Raw genomic sequence first — 21,027 nt, forward strand, 5'->3', positions numbered from 1 at the left:
AGTTAGTAGACAATCCCTGCCTTAGGCGACTGCTTCGTATTCATGAGTGCTCAATAAATGCCATTGATGGATTGATTTTGGCAAGTAAGGAGCCCTCTGGTACTATGTAATGAGATAACTTCCCATAGTTCTTCTGAATTCTTTCCCAACTCTTGTCAGCCAAGACTGTGCCCAGTCAGTCAGCCAGTTGATTGTATTTAGTAAGCGCTTACTCTGTGCAGAGCACTGTACTAAGCAGCGTGGCTCAGTGGAAAGAGCACGGGCTTTGGAGTCAGGGCTCATGAGTTCGAATCCCATCTCTGCCACTTGTCGGTGTGACTGTGGGCAAGTCACTTAACTTCTCTGTGCCTCAGTTCCCTCATCTGTAAAATGGGGATTAAGACTGTGAGCCTCACGTGGGACAACCTGATTCCCCTATGTCTACCCCAGCGCTTAGAACAGTGCTCGGCACATAGTAAGCGCTTAACAAATACCAACATTAAGCACCTGAGAGAGTACAATACCATAATAGACACAGTCACTGCCCACAACAAGCTCACTTGGACGAACATAGGGCAGGTAAGGGCACCACACCCACACAGAAACAGAAAGAGGTTAGCTGTGCGCCTTGAGAAGCTGATAAATACTATTGACTGATTGATTAATCTCTTTTCAATGCAAAGCAGGTGTTCACAACAACAGAGGAATCACAGTGTACCTATCCTAGTTGGTATTTCCCCTTGGCTTATAAAAATAATAATGATGGTGTTTATTAAGGGCTTAGGGTAGTAGGGGTGGGGGGAGAGCAGGGTGAAGTGGAAGGGGAGAGAGAGTGGGGAGGAATGGGTGTGGAGTTGGGAGAGCCAGGTGTTTTTAACTAGGAGGGCAGGCCAGGCCAGGGTTGGACAGGTAAGAGTCTAGGTGGTGGTGGACAAAGCAGGAGCAAAGGTAGACTGTGAGTCGGGGGAGATGGGGGAGTGCGGGGAAGAGTGGGGGGCAGGGAGGGCTGGCGGGTGAGTAGCCAAACTGCCTCCTTGCTGAGTGCTGGGAGCCAGGCGGTAGCCTCTGGCACACTCCTTGGGGGACAACATAATAATGTTGGTATTTGTTAAGCGCATATTTGTTAAGCGCTTACTATGTGCAGAGCACTGTTCTAAGCGCTGGGGTAGAATTACAGGATAATCAGGTTGTCCCACGTGAGGCTCACAGTCTTAATCCCCATTTTACAAATGAGGTAACTGAGGCACAGAGAAGTGAAGTGACTTGCCCACAGTCACACAGCTGACAAATGGTAAAGCCAGGATTCAAACCCATGACCTCTGACTCCCAAGCCCATGCTCTTTCCACTGAGCCACGCTGCTTCTCTATGGAGCACCATCCATTGCTCTATCCAGGGCCTGAAGACAAATTCATTCCTTCATTCATTCAATCGTATTTATTGAGAGTTTCCTGTGTGCAGAACACTGTGCTACGGGCTTGGGGAAGTACAACAATAAACAGACATGTTCCTTGCCCACAGTGAGCTAGGGGGACTTACTGCCTGCCTGCCTGAATGGCTTTCTCACTGAATGACTGCCTAACTCCCTGACTGACTGGCTTCTTGACTGCCTGACTGAATGTATAACTGATGGACTGCCTGACTCTGACCGCCTGACTTGACTAACATGATTGACATGACTGACTGCCTTCCTGAATGTCAGACTGACCGTCTGATGGTCCCCTGGCTCCTTCCTCGACCGCTTCTCCCCAGGCTCTTGCGACAGTGAACTCGAAGATGCTCTTCAAAGCATCGGGGACTCCATCCCAGTCAGCGGCCACAGCTAGGCAGCTCCAGATTCAGGGCCTCAGGACTCTCTAGCCTCTCCTGACGACCCTGTCCCCAGAGTCCAGAGCACTGGGGTCTGCTCAATGGCACTGAGACCCTCCCTCACCCCCACAGACCGTCAGGAGCCCGTCAGCTCCGTACCCCCATTGCATGAATGACTCTATGTACACATACATGGGCACATGAGTGTCAAAGAAAGAAACTCGAACTATGACTTCTTTGCTGGGGACCACACTACCAAGCATTGCCACTATCCTTCTAAAGCTGGAACCTCTTTTTTATGGTATTTGTTAAGCGCTTACTCCGTGCCAGGCACTGGGATAGAGACAAGCTAATCAGGTTGGACACAGTCCCTGTCCCACATAGGGCTCACCATCTTAATTCCCATTTTACGGACGAGGTAACCGAGGCACAGAGAAGGGAATTGTCTTGCCCAAGATTGACTTGCCCATCTTGCGCAGAAGATGCGGAAGAGCCAGGATTAGAACCCAGGTCTGTGCTTCTTGTACTAGGCACATTGCTTCTCTTTGAGGCAGTACCTCTCTCCCATGAAATTAAATGGCATTTCTAGCTCTGTACTGAGTTCAGTGAAATATGTTGAAAGGGAATTCCCAAGGTTCTACATCACAGTTGGCTTCTAACTGGTGAAATGGTTTTTACGGTGGAAACCGGAAACCCTGTAATTTTCTCACCCTACATGGGATTTCTTTCTCCCACTTTCTCTATTGACTACAATGCATTCCTTTTTCAATAATTGTGGTATTTGTTAAATGCTTACCATGTTCAGCAGTGTGGCCTAATGGATAGAGCATGGGCCTGGGAGTCAGAAGGAACTGGGTTCTAATCCCATTTCCACCACTTGTCTGCTGTGTGCTTTTGGGCAAGTCACCTAACTTCTCTGTGCCTCAGTTACCTCATCTGTAAAATGGAGATTAACACTGTGAATCCCCTGTGAGACATGGACTGTGTCCACAATGGTTACCTTGCATCTACCCCAGCACTTAGAACAGTGTCTGGCACATACTAAGTGCTTAACAAATACCATAAAAATGTGCAAAACACTATACTAGAAGTTGGAAATACTATGTTAAGTGCTGGACTAGAGCAGTGTTTAAGGGGCTTCACTGCAAAACTGTGGATGAGAATGACAACAGGAATTCTCAGGGCACATATTTTTCTCAATAATAGTAATTGCGGTATTTGTTAAGCACTTACTATGTGCCAAGCCCTGTTCTAAGCCCTGGGGTAGATACAAGGTAATCAAGTAGGACACAGTCCCTGTCCCACAAAGGGCTGACAGTTTTAATCCCCATTTTACAGATGAGGTAACTGAGGCCCAGAGAAGTGAAGTGACTTGCCCAAGGCCATACAGCGGACAAGTGGCAGAACCTGGATTATAACCCATGACCTTCAGATAACCAGGCCCGTGCTTTATCCACTATACCATTCTGCTTCCCCAATAATTATGGTACTTATTAAGTGCTTACTATGTGCTAAGCATTGTACTAAGTGTTGGGGTGGATAAGAGCAAATGGAGTTGGACACAGTCCCTGTCCCATGTGGGGCTCACAGTCTCAATCCCCATTTTACAGATGAGGTAACTGAGGCACAGAGAAGTGAAGTGACTTGACCAAGATCACACAGCAGACAAGTGGTGGAGCCAGAATTAGAACCCATGACCTCTGACTCCCAAGCCCTGGTCTCTATCCACTACACCACACTGCTTCTCAAGTATACTGTGAATAATAAAAGTGACATTTATTTATATTAATATCTGTCTCCCGCTCTAGACTGCAAACTCGCTGCGGCAGGGAATGTGTCTACCAACTCTGTTGTACTGTATTCTCCCAAGTGCTTAGTAAAGTGCTCTGCACACAGTAAGCATTCAATAAATACTATTGATTGATGGGTTGATTATGAACTGAGAAAATCATAATCAGACCCAGCTTCTGTGCCCCAAGGGGTTCACAGCCTAAGTAGCAGGGAGAATAGGCATTGGATCCCCATTTTACAGATGAGGAAACTGAAGCACAGAGGAGCCAAATGACTTGGCTCCCCTTGACTCTATTTATTGCCATTGTTCTTGTCTGTCCGTCTCCCCCGATTAGACCGTAAGCCCGTCAAACGGCAGGGACTGTCTCTATCTGTTGCCGACTTGTTCATCCCAAGTGCTTAGTACAGTGCTCTGCACATAGTAAGCGCTCAATAAATACTACTGAATGAATGACTTGCCCAAGGTCACACAGCAGGAATGAAGCAGCATGGCCTAGTAGATAGAGCACAGGCCTGGGAGTCAGAAAGACCTGGGTTCTAATCCCTGCTCTGCCACATGTCCGCTGTCCTTTTACTTCTCTGTGCTTCAGTTAGCTCATCTGTGAAATGGGGATTAAGAGTGTCAGCCCCATATGGGACAGGGACTGCGTCCAGCCTGATTAACTGGTATCTACCCCGGCACTTAGCACAGTGCTTGGCACATAGTAAGCGCTTAGCAAGTACCATAATTATTAAGTGGCAGATCCGAAATTAGAACTCAGGTCCTCTGACTTCCAGATCCAGGCTCTTCCCCACTAGGCCACACTGCTTCTTAGTGGCAGAAGGCTTCCGGCATGGCAGTAAGTGTCGGTGACCAGGCCTGACTCTGTTTACCGTCTCCTGGACCTGAAGGAGCTTGAAACGGGACAGGGGCCTACTGGACAGCTCCGTCCCCAAGGACAAAGCCTCCGCAAGGCCTCTGGGAAAGAAGGATGGAGAGGCCGAAACCGGGCCCGGCCACATACACCCGGTACCTGCTCGGAACATCCTGACACAGAGACACACCTCCTGAAACAACAACATTTTGTCTTTATTAGGGAGTTTCCATGGTAATATAACACAGAGTTCTCAAGGAATAATAAACACAAGACTTGTTTTTTACCATAGTTATTTTGCCATTAAGACAGTGGTTGAAAAAAAAAGGAACCTCGTTGTCTACACACATTATCAGCTTTAGCACTTTATCACGATCACAAATCCAAGGGTTAAAACCAGCTAGAATGAAATCCTACGACTTTTAGAGCATCAAGTCACTGTAGTTCATCAGATCCGAGTCTTCGCTTTTCTTTAGCATTTACAAAGGACACTCATTAAACAGACACAGCAAGCAAGCCAACAGGAAACATGCTTATACAGTAGCCTGCAGAAGTCTTCGACTGTTTTTTTTTCAACCCAAAAAAAAAAACCAAACCAAAGAATTGACATCGATGTGAGCTGGATCAGGAAAACTAGGAAGACTCAAGTGAATACAAAAGAGCTGCAAATGTTTCTTAGAATTGAAACAAGATTTTTTTTTTCCAACTTGTTCAAATTTTCTCCAAGCACAGGTGAGAAAAAAAAAGGTGCAAAATATATTAAGTTATAACCAATGACTTTAAAAAGTGCCATTTTTTAACCAAAAAAAATAAAATAAAAGCCAAACCCAAGTCAAAATGCCTGGATGGACAAGCATACTGACTTTTCATTTTATACTTTATAAAAGCAGATCTGGTTTTCAAAAGCCGGCAAAAAATATCTTTCCTTAAGAGAACTAGTAAACACCTTTTCAAAACAGACAAAATAAAAGATAAAACGCCATGAGAAACAAAAAAGGATGCAGCAATGGCAATGCAGGGCCGCCAGCGAGGAAGGGTGGGGGAGGGCGGGGTGGGGTGGGCGGGAGCAGTGACGCCATCGCTCGCCTCCTGGCTCGCTCGGCCTGAACCACCCCGGCCCCTGGGGCCCAGTTGGTCCGGCAGCGAACGAGGTGGCATCGGAAGGCCGTTCGGAAACACGACATCTCTTCTTTTCCAGAGATGCCTGCCTGGTTCTTGGAAGGTAGAAAACCTATGGAAAATCAGACCAAGGCCTCTCTGTGTTGCTTTAAATCTATAAAGATGGCTGGCTTGAGGGAAAATGAATTGGACTAATTGGGCACTCCCTGGTTTCAACTACCCTTACCCCACTCCGGGGGAGAAAAGTCTACCGTCAGCAGGGTCTTGACAGCCTGCCCCGAGGATCCTTCATGAAAGGTAAAAGGGCACGAAGGGACACAGATTTATTCCTTCCGTAAAAATCGCTGGGTGTCCGCCACGTGAGCGAGAGCCCGTACCGGGTGTCCGTGTGTGTGTAGAGGAATGTACTGGGCACCCGTATGTAATGCAGGGGCCTGTACTGGGTGCCCAGGAGAAGACAACAGGAGTAAAAGACATGGTCCCTGCTCTCAAGGAGCTGGCCCTCAAACCAGATTTCACCCAACGCAGCCATCCCCTTTGGCTCAAGCTGGGCCTTGCGCCCACAGCCTGGGTTCCCATGGCTACAGTGAACGTGGCCAACCCTGCAGTCTGACGACTGTCGGGGGAAGACGCCGCTCCTGCCAGAAGGAGAGCTTCCGGGATCGCGATGACTCTCCCCCACAGATGAAAAGAGCTTTACCACAGAGACAGTGAGATCCTCAAAAGATCTCATTTGCAGCAAAATTCAGGCCAAAAAGAAAAGGTGCCTCTTGTCGGTATCTGCCCCCAGGAGTTTGTGGAATGCAGATACCAACGGCCTCCCCACCACCCCCACCAACCTCCCCTGCCCCGTAACCCTAGACTAGCCTGCTTCCAGCCTATGGATGTCCAGTTAAAACCCTTGAAATGAACATTAGACCTTCCAACGCAGCATGATAGAACACCAAAAGAAAAAGGCAGCTTCTGGAGAATTCACTTCATCCTTCCTTCATTAAAAGAAAAATGGGAACAGTAACTGAGGTCCCCGACTGCTTGTGGGGTGGGGGGGGGGGGGTGTTGTGTGTATGTGTGTGTGTGGTGTGTTGTGTGTATGTGTGTGTGAGTGTGTGTGTGTGTGTGTGTGGTTGAAATGCATAAGGAAGTGGGTGATAAAATCAGTGACACTGGGGTAAGGAGGACTGAGAAGTGGGGCCCACAGGGGTCCCGCGGACTGGCTGCCCCACAGTAACTATCACAGGCTCTAAAAGAGAACTTCCTCCAAGGTCCTCTGGTGCTCCCCCCGCCCCCGCCCCCCAACCTCCCTCTTCCTCCCCACCCTTCTCCCTCTTCCCTCCTCCCTGCCCCAGTCTGCTGCTGCTGCTGCTGCTGCTGCTGCCCGTGGGTGGGTGGGCGGGCGGCCGAGCGGCCAGGCTGGGCCTGGGTTCTAGCCCAGGCTGGTGATGTTGGCACGGCCCCCAGGAGGGGCCACGATGCGCTGGGTGGTGCGACGGGGGATGTTGTCGTCGATCTGGGCACCTGGTGGGAAGAGAGAGACGGGGGAGGGGGAGACACCGAGTGAGGCCGAGCCGAGCGAGGCACAGTGAGGAGTCACCTCCACAGCCCTAGCCCGCCAAACGGGCTGGGGGCGAGGGGGCGAGGGGGCTCCGACAGGGCTGAGCTCAGCTCTGACCTCCACAGGACCACCACCGGCAGGGTCCAAGGCTCGGGGCTCCCTGTGCTACTGAGGAAGGACCCAGAGGCACCCGGGAGCCGACGGCGCGATTCCCGCCTTGGGCCGAGGGCCTGTCACGGAAGAGGATGGCAGGGTCAGCGGCTGCCCCATCTCCCCACCCTTCTGGGCACCGCTGATGCCCCATCCTTCCCTGGCTCCCAGGGGAGAATCCCAGTCACCAAAGCAGGAGCAGCAAGGCCTAGTGGAAAGAGCACGGGCCTGGGAGTCAGAAAGTCATGGATTCTAATCCCAGTTCCGCTATTTGTTTCTGTGTGGCCTTAGACAAGCCACTTCACTTCTCTACGTCTGTTACCTCATCTTTAAAATGGCGATGATGACTGTGAGCCTCGTGTGGGACAAGGACTGCATCCAACCCAATTTGCTTGGATTGACCCCAGCGCTTAGTACGGTGCCTGGCACATAATAAGCACTTAACAAATACCATTACTATTATTATTATTATTAAAGCAGCCCAGTGGGAGGAAAGGAGATACTGTGGGGAGGAAAGGAGCTCTCTGCCCATCCAGCTCCCCATCCGGAATCCTCAACTGCGGAGTGGGAATATCCCAAAACCCGCCACCCCGCCCTCTGCCCCGGGGCAGTCAACGCTCAGGGGTCCGCTGAGCAAAGACGAGCCCACCACAGCCCAGAGGCTCCACCGTGCCTACCGGACAGGCTGAAGCCGGACTGGTGCAGGTTCCGGACGGGCGGGGCCTGCTGCTTGGCCGGAGACGTCTTGGCGGAGGAGGCCGGAGTGACGGTCTTGGGGGTCACGGACACCTCACAGACCGGTCCGTCGTAAAGTCCCCGGGGAACACCGCGCAGCTCTGCCAGCTGGAAAACACATACACACGCACACACGCAGGAGGTCCTTCATCACATCAATCCCACAACCAGCTGTGGGCCAGTGGAAAGAGCACAGCACCGGAAGTCGGGACATTAACATTCCAGGCCCGGCTCTGCCATCTGACTTCTGTGTGACACTGGGCATCTCCCTCCACCGCTCTGAGCCTCAGCTCCCTCATCTGTAAAATAGGAGCCCAAAACCTATCTTTCCTCTTCCTTGGACCGGGAGCCAGATACGGCTCGTGAGGGACTCTGTCCGATCCGGTTATCTTGCAACACGCCCAGTGCCTGGCTCGGCGCTTGGCTCATAGCACATACTTTACAAATACCACCGCTGTTACGAGATTGGCTGCTTTCAGAACAATTTGCTCTATAAACTTTTCTCTGGCCACTGGAGAGTTGACGGGCAGAAACAATAGTGAGGTCTGCCAGCAAATGGCGGCCTGCCTGGAAAGCACTTGGAACCTGGAGCCCTGAGCAGCAGCGTTTCCCAACAGGTTTGGTTTGCGGCCTAGAAACCGCAGGAGAAGTTGTCCAGTGTGGACTAACACACGTGACAGGAGGGAACAGGAGAGCAACGTGGCCGAGTGGATAGTGCGCGGGCCTGGTAGTCAGAAGGACCTGCGTTCTAATCCCAGTTTTGCCGCTTGTCTGTTGAGTGACCTTGGGTGTCACTTAACTTACCTGGGCCTTGGTTATCGCATCTGTAAAATGGGGGATTAAAACTTTGAGCGCCATGTGGGACAGGGACTGTGTCCAATTACATCTAACTTGTGTCCACCCCAGTGCTTAGAACAGTCCTTGGTCCACAGTAAGCACTCAACAAGTACCATAATTATTATTATTATTATTATTATTAGGAGTCAGGGGAGGCGGGAGAAGCAAGGCAGCCTAGTGGTCTGGGAATCAGAGGACCTTGGTCCTTATCCCAGCTCTGCCACTTGCCTTCGTGTGTCACCCTGGGCAGGTCACTTGGCTGCTCTGTGCCTTAGTTTCCTCATCTGAAAATGGGGGCTAAACACCTGTTCATCCTCCTACTCAGGCTGTGGCTGTGAGCTCCAGGTGGGACAGGAACTGTGTCCAACCTGATTATTCCAGCTCCTAATACAGTGCTTGGCATATAATAAGTGCTTAACCATTTTTATTATTATTATTATAAGGCAGGGTCTCAGCATCCCTCGTGCCATTTGGGGTGAAGGCCCAAACGGCAACCCGCACTGGTCTCCCCATCACTTCTGCATCTCCTCTGAGCTCACAACCTTCTCTAGCACTTCTTTACACATCTTACAAACCTCACTACTGTGCACTACCTCTTGGACTTACCCCAACTTTCCCCCTTCCTCCTTTCTATCTGTAGCTTATTTCAGGATCCATTTCCCCACTAGACTGTAAGCTCTCGCCTGTCTATTTTGTCTCTTGTACTCTCCAAGGGGCTTGAGTCAATGCTGATAAACACTACTGAGTTTCTACCCTACGTGGGGTAATTTCACCCATCAAGGGTTGGGCTTCTACTCCACACAGGTGGCAATTCTACCCATAAACAGTTGGGCTTCTACTCTACAAATGAGGTAATTCCTCCCCTAAAGGACTATTCTCTGGGATACTAGGACTACAACTCCCAGTAGCCCCTGAAGTTCAGGGAGGCCCTTGCCTACAGCTGGAACTGGGTCCAGGAAGCCCCTGGCAAGCTGAGCCTCGATTTCCCCCTGGGCTTGTGGGCAGGGAATGCATTTACCATTTCTGTTACAATGAATTCTCCCAAGTGCTTAGCACAGTGCTCTGCACACAGTAAGCGCTCAATAAATACAACTGATTGATTGACTGATTGAATGCTGGGATCTACTTGGATCTATGCTCTTGGATCCGTACCCTTTGGGCACCTCGTATTCACCCCATGCTCAGAACTACAGCACTGATATTCATATTATTTATATTGATGTCTGTCTCCCCCATCTAAGCTGTGAGCTCGTTGTGGGCAGGGAACACATCTACCAACTCTGTTGTACTGCAAGCTCCCGGGTCCTTGGTACAGTGCTTCGCACACAGTGGGAGCTCAGTGAATATCACTGATTGAATTGTTTGATTCTCCCTCCTACTTAGACGTGAGCACCTTGAGAGACAGAGACTGTGCTCAATCTGATTATCTTGTATGTTCTCGAATGCTTAGTGCTGTGCAGTCAGACTCACATCGTTCCCTCTCTGAGCTCTCCGTCCTGTCGACGTGCAGCCCGTAAATAGCTCCAGGTGCCTGAGAGAACCCACTCCCTTCCCGGACCATCACGCCCCGCGCCCGACTCCCAACTGCCCGAAAAAACCCACTCCCCTTCTAGATCAGCATGCCCTGCTTCCACCTCATGGCTGCCCGAGAGAGCCCCCTCCCAATCCTGGGCCCACCATGCCGACTCTGCCCCTTGTCAGCTGTGTGACTGTGGGCAAGTCACTTCACTTCTCTGTGCCTCAGTTCCCTCATCTGTAAAATGGGGATAAAGACTGTGAGCCTCACGTGGGACAACCTCATTCCCCTGTATCTACCCCAGCACTTACAACAGTGCTCTCTCTGCACGCAGTAAGCGCTTAACAAATACCAACATTATTATTATGCCCTGAGCCCGCCTCCCAGTTGCCCGAGAGAATCCCCCTCCCCGTCCCGGACCGCCAGGGTGGGCCGTCCCGCCCAGGAGGCCAGACTCACCCTGCTCCTGGCTTTGATGCGCTTGTAGACGAAGTCGGGGAAGGGCTTGCGGGGGACGTACCGTCCCATGCCTTCGGTCACATGCAGGCTGCCATCCTCCAGGACGATCTTCCCCTGGCTGATGACCACCAGCGGGGACCCCCGACACTCCATGCCCTCAAAGATGTTGTACTCCAGGGACTGCCGGATGGGGCGGGGGGTGGGGAGAAGAGCCAGACAGGAAGAGGCGTCACGACAGGCTGGCTGCTATCTTCCCCCATCACACCAACACCCACCCCTGCCACACATATACGTGCGTGTGCACACACACACACACATCCCTCCCCCCACCCCACCCCATCCCCCTCCCAGGTTCCAGCAATGGTACCATCTGCAAGCCCACACTCTGGAACCAGTCTTTCAATCAAATCTTAATGGTGAGACAAACACCCAACATTTCCCCATGGCTGCTTTCCCCGCCCCGCTGCCCACCCCAATCCCTAAACCCGTGGCCTGTGGTGCGGGGGATTTCTCTAATAATAATAATTGTGGTATTTGTCAAGCGCTATGTACCAGGCACTGTTCTAAACGCTGGGGTGGATACAAACAAATGGAGTTAGACACAGTCCCTGTCTCAGATGGGGCTCACAGACTCAATCCACATTTTACAGATGAGGTAACTGAAGTCCAGATAAGTGAAGTGACTTGCCCAAGGTCACACAGCAGACAGGCGGCAGAGTCGAGATTAGAATCCCATATTTTCTGACTCCGAGGCCTGTCCCCTATCTACTAGGCCAAACTATTTTGCAGCTTGTCTACCTTCCCAACCCTTGAGAGTCATAGAAAAAATGAGACCCAGCTGAATCCCAAACTCCAGAAATACAGAGACTCCAGAGACTCAAGCTCCCTTTGCCTGGTGGGTTGCTAATATTGTTCCCATGATGGCAAACTGAGGCCATGATCACTGAGTGACAAGGGGGTGGGGGGATGAGGGGCTTGGGGGGGAGAACGACCTCACCCCTTCCCCTCCCAGTCTCCCCTCTGCCCAATCCCAGTGCAACATAATTCCACCAGATTTGAAGGCCCGGTCTGGCTGGCCCGGGATCTCACTTAGCAACCCACCCATTTTGGCCTCCCAGGTCCCTTAAGCCACGCTTGGAGGCAGGGGACAGGAAGCCTCTCCTTTGACACTCATGCTAGATTCTCTGGCTGTGCTGCAGAAGGGGAGGGGGAGGAGGAGGGAGTGGGAAAGGGAAGGGAAAAGGGGAGGAAGGGGAGGAAGTGGGGGGGGGGGGGCAAAAGCCAGCAGAACGACTCCCGGTGCACCCCCAATCATGGGCAAGGGTCTGGGAAGCCACAGTGGATCACTAGTCTCCCAAGAGACCCCCGCCCAAAACACCTCTTCGACGGTGCTGCAGCTGAGTACTGCTGAGAGCACGCACGGGCCGCAGGCTGGGCTTCAGTGCCACACTGTGCCGATGGCCTCCCTCTGCAGAGTCAGGGCCATCTGGTCCGCCCGCCTCCCTGGACCCCGCCCCGGGAGACGGCAGAGGGAGTAACCAGCTGGACATGCAGTTGCCCTAATTCAGGCAGGAACATAACCATTTCCTTAAAATAAATCAAAAATCAGGATATGGCAAATAAACTTTACTCTATAAAATCAACAAATAAAATCTTCAGCACTGGAAACTGGATTCCAAAGACAACTTTGCTTCAATCAGCTTGGCTTAGTGGATAGAACACAGGCCTGGAAGTCAGAAGGACCTGGGTTCTAATTCTGGCTTTGTCACTTGTCTGCTGGGTGACCTTGGGCAAGCCACTTCACTTCTCTGTGTCTCAGTTACCTCATCTGTTAAATGGGAATTAAGACTCTGAGCCCCATGGACATAGGGACTGCTCTCAACTATGCCCTGTGCTCCCAGCCCACAGTGCCCTGAACCCTAAAGAGCCTAGGCCCACAGGGGCTAAGGAGTATCCCGCAGTGTCCCGCCCCTGGACTCAGCCCCAACTGTGAGCAGTCTCACCCCTCCTCTCAAATTCAAGGGAAAGTGGCACTGAGCCCTTCCCTCAGCCACCCTGCGGGTCTGGGCGGGAGAGAGGTGACAAAGGTTCTCTGTACAAAGGTGCTCTACGTCGAGCCACGACAGAGGGGCAACAGGGGTGAGAAACAGAGATGCCAAAAAGGCCGCCCCAGCTAGACTCCGCAGACATTCAAAATGGAATGGGCCCAAACACAACCAAGCCACATTAGCCCCTGGAAAACTGTCAGAGCTTCCCTGGAGAAGCAAGAACTCTCCAGTGACACCATCGATGAATGAGGATGCTCTGGAGCCCGGGTTGTAGGGGGAGGGGGATGGGCAGACATGTAATTAGGTTCATTCATTCATTCACTCATTCAATAGTATTTATTGAGCACTTACTATGTGCAGAGCACTGTACTAAGCGCTTGGAATGTGGGGCTCAGTGCACCCTGGCAGGGCCTGGGTAAGCCCAAAGAACAGAACAGATAGATTCATAGCCAGACCACCAGTTGGCCAGGGCTCTGGATGGTGCAGGCTCCTGGCTAGAGACCAGCCCATGGATGCACAATGTCAGCCTGGTACTATTTTGGGAGGAACGCTGCCCCTCCCCAAAGACAGGGTGGTTCGGTGGGCTTCGGCCTCATTCATTCAATTGTTTTTATTGAGCACTCACTGTGTGCAGAGCACTGTACTAAGCACTTGGAGAGTATGATATAACAATAGACATATTCCCTGTTCACAATGAGTTAGATCTGGGGAGACAGACCTCAATACAAATAAATAAATGACAACTATGTACAAAAAGTGCTGTGGGGCTGGGAGAGGGGAAGAACGAAGGGGGCAAGTCAGGGAGACACAGAAGGGAGCGGAAGAAGAGGAAAGGAGTCGGGGGGAGGGGCTGGTCTGGGAAGGCCTCTTGGAGGAGATGTGCCTTCAATAAGGACTTAAGTGGGGAGACTGACTGTCAGATTTGAGAAGGGAGGGTGTTCCAGGCCAAAGGCAGGACAAGGGCTAGGGGTTGACGGTGAAATAAGCAAGATGGAGGTACAGTGAGAAGGTTAGCATTAGAGGAGCAAAGTGTGCTGAGGGTCCCCAAGTGGCCCAAAAGGAGGAACGAGGTCCCAAGGGGCCAGCTTTCATGTAGGGTGTTGGTGGGAGGCACTCAAGGCTCACTTCTGGGTCCCTTCTATTCTCCATCTACACCCACTCCCTTGGAATACTCATTTGCTCCCACTGCTTCAACCACCACCACTCTGGCAGATGACTTCCCAAATCTACATCTCCAGCCCTGAGCTCTTCTCCGCCATCTCGCATTTCCTCCTGCCTTCAAGACATCTCTACCTGCATGTCCCACTGACTCCAAGGCGCTTCATACACTGCTCTGCACACAGTAAGCACTTAATAGATACCATAGATGATGATACTGACGGCTGAGTGGGTCCTCCTCCAGGCCACCTTGCCCATGAGCACCAGAGCATCACCTCACAGACCACACCGACGTCAGGGAGGAGCCTGGTACAACCCGGAGAAACGAGCTTCGGCCCTTCCCAGGCAGCGAGAGCAAGCAGCAGCACAGCAGCAGATCTAGCACCAACCCGGAAGGTCTCCATGGCGGGTGAGAAACGCCAACCCAGTTGTCTCTACGCCTCCTTGACCCCGGGATATTTCCCTGCTGGCCCCCTCCTCCCATCGATCCCAGCCAGCGGCGGCTGGTTTCCCACCGGTCCTTACTATGTTGTGCGTCTTGGCCGAGATGGTCTTGACGCTGTCGGGATCCCAGATGACGAGGTCGGCGTCTGAGCCCACGGCGATACGGCCCTTACGGGGGTACAGGTTGAAGATCTTGGCGGCGTTGGTGCTGGTCACGGCCACAAACTGGTTCTCATCCATCTTCCCAGTCACCTAGGGGTGAAAGGTGGATAGAGCATGGGCCTTTCCTGCCTCCGGGACGTCTCCACCTGGATGTCGGCCCGCCACCTAAAACTCAACATGAGCAAGACTGAGCTCCTCATCTTCCCTCCCAAACCCGGTCCTCTCCCAGACTTCTCTATCACCGTCGATGGCACGACCATCCTTCCCGTCTCTCAGGCCCGCAATCTCGGTGTCATCCTTGACTCGTCCCTCTCGTTCACCCCACACATCCTATCCGTTACCAGGACCTGCCGGTTTCACCTCTACAATATCGCCAAGATCCGCCCTTTCCTCTCCACCCAAACGGCTACCTTACTATTACGGGCTCTCGTTATATCCTGGCTAGACTACTGTGTCAGCCTTCTCTCTGACCTCCCTTCCTCCTCTCTCGCCCCGCTCCGGTCTATTCTTCACTCCGCTGCCCGGCTCATCTTCCTGCAGAAACGATCTGGGCATGTCACTCCCCTTCTTAAACAACTCCGGTGGTTGCCTATCGACCTCCGCTCCAAACAAAAACTCCTCACTCTAGGCTTCGAGGCTCTCCATCACCTTGCCCCTTCCCTACCTCTCCTTCCCTTCTCTCTTTCTACCGCCCACCCCGCACGCCTCCGCTCCTCTGCCGCCACCTCCTCACCGTCCTCGGTCTCGCCTATCCCGGCCGTCGACCCCTGGGTCACGTCCTCCCGCGGTCCCGGAACGCCCTCCCTCCTCACCTCCGCCAACTGATTCTCTTTCCCTCTTCAAAACCTACTTAAAAAATCACCTCCTCCAAGAGGCCGTTCCCAGACTGAGCTCCTCTTCCCCCTCTACTCCCTCTGCCATCCCCCCTTTACCTCTCCGCAGCTAACAGCCTCATTTTCCCTTTTCCCTCTGCTCCTCCACCTCTCCCTTCCCATCCCACAGCACTGTACTCGTCCGCTCAACTGTATATATTTTCGTTACCCTATTTATTTTGTTAATGAATTGTACATCGCCTCGATTCTATTTAGTTGCCATTGTTTTTACGAGATGTTCTTCCCCTTGACGCTGTTTATTGCCATTGTTCTCGTCCGTCCGTCTCCCCCGATTAGACCGTAAGCCCGTCAAACGGCAGGGACTGTCTCTATCTGTTGCCGACTTGTTCATCCCAAGCGCTTTAGTACAGTGCTCTGCACATAGTAAGCGCTCAATAAATACTATTGAATGAATGAATGAAAAGGACCTGAGTTCTAATCCCAGCTCCACCAGGTGTCTGCCGGGAGACCTTGGGCAGTGACTTCACTTCCCTGGGCCTCAGTTACCTAATCTGAAAAATGGAGGTTAACACTGTGAGCCCCATGTGGGACAGGGACTGTGTCCAAACTGATTGCTTAGTATAATGCTATGGGTCAGAGATGACTCAACAGCATAAGACAAGTCTTCTACTACCAGTAACACTATTACAGTGCTCTGTACAGAGCAGGCCCTCAGTAAACACCACTGACTGGATGACTGACTGCCTGAACTTCTATTCAAACCTGACAAAAATTGGAGTTGGGAACAACTGTCAAGTCTCCTGAGGTCCAGACCAAACCTTTTTTTTGCCCTGATGCAGATCTGACTCTGTCTCTATGGTGTTCTCCCCACCCTGCCTTCCCAGGCCTCCGGCCTGATCCACATCTTGCAGCCCTCCCCACGAATCCCAATTCCCTCTGAATATAAAGCTGTGGAAAGAAGCAGTCAGTGAGTCGGTCAGTCGATAGTATTTATAGAGAGCTTACTGTATGCAGAGCACTGTACTAAGTGCCTAGGAGAGTACAATATAACAATAAAAAAGACGCATTCCCTGCCCTAGAGCTTAAAGTCTAGCGGGACTGCAGAAGCAGAATACTCTGCAGGATTTTCACAAAAGGATAAATAAGAGCAATTAAGTCGACCCATATCGCCAATAGAAAACGGACATTAGCCCATGAGGGCATGGCCTAGTGCAAAAATCATGGGACTCAGTCAGAGACTTGGGTTCTAATCCTGGCTCTGCCACTGTCTGTTGTGCCCCTTTGGACAAGTCACTTCACTTCCTCATGTTTCAGTTCCTCATCTGCAAAACCTGTCCTAACCTCCTCCTCAGTCTGGGCACCCCAAGTTGGACAGAAACTCCCATCTGATTATCTTGTGTCTACCCAGGATTTAGCACAGTTTGATACATAGAAAGCACTAACTAACCATCCTCATCATCCTTATCATGTTGGGGTTTGACTCCTTCCTTACCACGCCTTATCCCAGATGACCGACATCCTCTCTTCCGTTCCATTGGTTCCCTCAGGAATCAGAGTAAAGTTGTCCTTCCCTACAGCTTTCTGGGCCGTATTGAAGGTGCAGTGGGCACTGCCGGTCACCTGGAGGTCTCCACTGCAAAGGAAAACACACCAAAGACATCAGAGAATTGGTTATCATCCCCTCCACTTCAAGCAGAAACTTCTGACCACTAGCTTAAGGCATCCATCAGCTATCTACCCGTCAGCTCCGCTTGCCACGAAGCAGCATGGCCAAGTGGAAGAGCACAGGCCTGGATCAGAAGATCATGGTTCTAATTCCGACTCTTGCACTTTGTCTGCTGTGTGACCTTGGACAAGTCACTTAGACTGTGAGCCTTTGCTGGACAGGAATTGTCTCTATCTTTGCCGAATAGTACATTCCAAGCGCTTAGTACCAGTGGTCTGGCACAACCTAAGCACTCAATAACGATTAAATGAACTTCACTTCTCTGAGCCTCAATTACCTCATATGTAAAATGGGGATTGAGACTGTGAGCCCCACATGGGTGACCGTGTCCAACTCAATTTGTATGTATCTACCTCAGAGCTTATTACAGAGCGTGGCACATAGTCACACTTAACAAGTGCTATCATCATCATCATCCTCACCCACTATACCCTAACTTAGCCTCTTCAGGCCTCTCAATCTAACCTATTCACTGGGCCTTTCTCCTCTCTTTTGTCCATAACCTCTTGCTTTTGGCCTCCCCTTCTGTATGGACACCTTCTTCATGCCTCAACAAACCGCTGCTCTCCCCAACTTCATGACCCTCCTGAAATCACATTTTCCTTCAACAGTCTTCCCTGATCAATTTCTCATCTCGCCACTCTATATTCCCCAGCTCCCACATCTGCACTTCTAAATTACCTAAGCACTTAAGCATCGACAAACCCACTCCCACACCCGTAGCACGAACAGGCATAGTGCAGCAACAGAAACAGCACAGTGAAGTGGATAAAGCACGGGTCTGGAGTCAGAAGTCATGGGTTCTCAATCCCAGCTCTACCACTTCTCTCTGCTGTGTGAGCTTGGGGGAAGTCACCTCATTTCTCTGTAGCTCAGCTACCTCATCTACAAAATGGGGATTAAGACTTTGAGTTCTACAAGGGACAGGGACTGTGTTCAATTTGATTTGCTTGTATTCCCCCACCCCGCTAGCCGCCTAGTATATGCCTGGCACATAGTATGGGAAGCAGCGTGGCTCAGTGGAAAGAGCCGGGCTTGGGAGTCAGAGCCATGGGTTAAACCCGGCTCTGCACTTGCCAGCTGGGTGACTGTGGGCAAGTCACTTCACTTCTCTGTGCCTCAGTTACCTCATCTGTAAAATGGGGATTAAGACTGTGAGCCTCACGTGGGACAACCGGATTACCCTCTATCTACCCCAGTGCTTAGAACAGTGCTTGGCACATAGTAAGCGCTTAACAAATACTAAGATTATTATTACTATTAAGCACTTAATAAATACGATTATTATTAGTATCATTATATCTTCGTACACTATTGCTTCCTCCAATCTGTGACTTATTTTAGTGTCTCTCTCCATTAAATTATAAGCAACTTGAGAGTAGAGATCCTGTCTACTAACTCTAATGTCCTTTCCCAAGTTTCTGGCACATATATAAAGTATGTATCATATCTGTACTTGAAATGACACCGCTGTTCATATCTGAATGTGTCGTGGCTGAACAGGCTAATGGAGATCCCCAGCCCGGACACGCTGAGGACACAAAAAGGCCTCCTGTCTCTCTTTCCATATGAAGTTTTTGCTCAGAGAGCTGTCTCTTTGATAGCCATGCTGGTTGTCCTCAGCCACTGACTCCCACTTTTCAGCTGGGATGCGGCACTGTCTATGGCTTGGTTTGACCACGTCCTCGAAATGCTTCCTCTGCCCTCCTGGCTTTCATTTTCCCTATTTCAGGTCTCCGAACATTAACTCTTCGGGGATACTGATGTCATTCATTCTCTTCACATGACCCAGCTGGACAGCACGACAGCTCTGTCGGCCCTTAGTTTGGTCTGGGGCAGGCTACCACCCTGCTGCCAACTCTGTTGGACAATCTTCTTTACAGGAGGTGCTGTCTTTCTGGATTCTGTTTCCTATTTCCTGGTCTAATACTGCATCGTTGGTCAAAGTGCTCCCTGGGTAGTGGAATTCTGTCACAGCTTTTAGCTCTGAATAGCCAATAAACAAATAGATAAGCAAATATAGAGAAGATGTGTGGCTCAATGGAAAGAGCATGGGCTTGGAAGTCAGAGGTCACGGGTTCGAATCCCGGCTCCGCCACTTGTCAGCTGTGTTACTGTGGGCAAGTCACTTCACTTCTCAGTTACCTCATCTGTAAAATGGGGATGAAGACTGTGAGCCTCATGTGTGAGTCCACGTGATTACCCTGTATCTACCCCAGCACTTAGAACAGTGCTCTACACATAATAAGCACATAACAAATACCAACATTATTAATAAACACTCTTCGATGTGTGAATGACTTCCCTAGTGCAGGCTTTCTTTAGTAGATCTGCTTAATATACTCCTGCTCCCACAGCAGCCTCCCCTTGAGGGCACCACAGATCATATCTTCTAACGATTGTTCTCATCCAAGTGCTCAGTACAATGCTCTGCCCCCCGTAGGTGCTCTAAAATTGCTTGATCGATGCACTGAAAAGACAACGCAAGCTTAAGATATCTCCCTGATGGATGACAGGAACTGTACTCAAAAACTATATTTTAGTAAAATAAGTTTGCCCTTTACTTCAGTGCGGAAAGTAGGTGCAAACCACTACCAGCCCATTAGCATTTTTTAATCAGTTCATTCTCTCTTCAGGAAAAGCACAGAGAGGAAAATATATAAAATCAGCACCACTGATGATTTGCTATTTGTCTCAGATGGATGAATGAGTAACTATCACCAAGTGAAATCAGCACCAGGCACTGCAAACATAAGCTGGTCTTTGTGTGTCCGGGTGCTCACACGCACGTGTGTGTTTGTGATATAATGCCAATAGCGTATTTCATGGTTGGTGACATCTTATTCAAGCTTGAAGAAAGAGTCTAGAAAGCCCTCAGAAGCAGTGTAGTGTAGTGGATAGAGCAAGGGCCTGAGAGCCAGAAGGACCTGGGTTCTAATCCTGGCTCCACCATGTGTCTGCTATGTGACCTTGGACAAGTCGCTTCACTTCTCTGTACCTCAGTTACCTCATCTCTAATAATATCTGTGGTACTTGTTAAGAGCTTACTATGTGCCAGGCACTCTACTAAGCGCTGAGGTACATACATGCTAATCAGGTTGGACAAAGTACTTCCCCATTGGAGCTCAGAGTCTCAATCCCCATTTTATAGATGAGGTAACTGTAAAATGAGGATTAAGACTGTGCACCCCACGTGGGACATGGACTGTGTCCAACCTGATTAGCTTGTAGGTACCTCAGCACTTAATACGGTGTACAGTGCCTAGCACATAGGAAGCACTTAACAAATACCATCAAAAAAAAAAGGTCCTCGATGCTGAGCTGGGAGGACAACATACCCAGAGGTCTCCCCGACTCACCAGGAAAGCAGAGAGTTGAGGAAGTCCGGGGTGGTCGGGTCCGGGCTCAGCGGGGGAGACGTGACGAAGGCGGCCGCCTTGGCCCAGTTCTTGCTCCAGTAGTGAGAGCCATCGGTCCCCAAGCTGGCTGTGATAGGTTCCCCGTACACCACGGTGCCTAGGAGACATCCAACCGCAGTGGTCAACGGCAAAGCCCCCCACACCCAGGCCCTCCTCCTCCCACCTCGGCTGGACCCCGAAACCTCGCCTCCCGCTGAACTCCCCACCCCTTGGCCACTCTCAAGGCAAAGACTTTCCTGCCAGGGATGCCTTATTTCTGGGGATTCCCGGGAACCGCAGGACCGAACCGTTAAAGCGCCTGTCGTTTACACCCCATTGACCTCAGCTTGCGGCTTGGACAGTTGCTCAAGGCTTTGCCCCTCCTGGTTCAGTAGCTCCAAAAAGAAAGCAACTGGAGGCTGGAGGCTGGGACCCAAAGGCTGGAGGCCGGAAGATGGA

At 50.9% G+C, this 21,027-nt stretch overlaps 1 protein-coding gene across 1 annotated transcript in view; it reads right to left on the minus strand.

The window, feature by feature from the left end:
* Positions 1-6,903: 6,903 nt before the first annotated feature.
* The window catches only part of DPYSL2 (dihydropyrimidinase like 2), a 131,423-nt gene continuing 117,299 nt past the window's right edge, over positions 6,904-21,027 (minus strand). Inside the window, exons 9-15 of the mRNA XM_029065996.2 lie at positions 20,530-20,686; positions 16,937-17,077; positions 16,263-16,392; positions 14,531-14,701; positions 10,800-10,979; positions 7,930-8,095; positions 6,904-7,065 (exon numbers count right to left, since the gene is read on the minus strand). Coding sequence (XP_028921829.1) covers positions 6,974-7,065; positions 7,930-8,095; positions 10,800-10,979; positions 14,531-14,701; positions 16,263-16,392; positions 16,937-17,077; positions 20,530-20,686 — 1,037 coding nt within the window. The 3' untranslated portion in view covers positions 6,904-6,973. The remainder of the gene's footprint in view (positions 7,066-7,929; positions 8,096-10,799; positions 10,980-14,530; positions 14,702-16,262; positions 16,393-16,936; positions 17,078-20,529; positions 20,687-21,027) is intronic.

The sequence above is a fragment of the Ornithorhynchus anatinus genome, chromosome 5, assembly GCF_004115215.2.
Source record: "Ornithorhynchus anatinus isolate Pmale09 chromosome 5, mOrnAna1.pri.v4, whole genome shotgun sequence".
Taxonomy (NCBI): Eukaryota; Metazoa; Chordata; class Mammalia; order Monotremata; family Ornithorhynchidae; genus Ornithorhynchus; species Ornithorhynchus anatinus.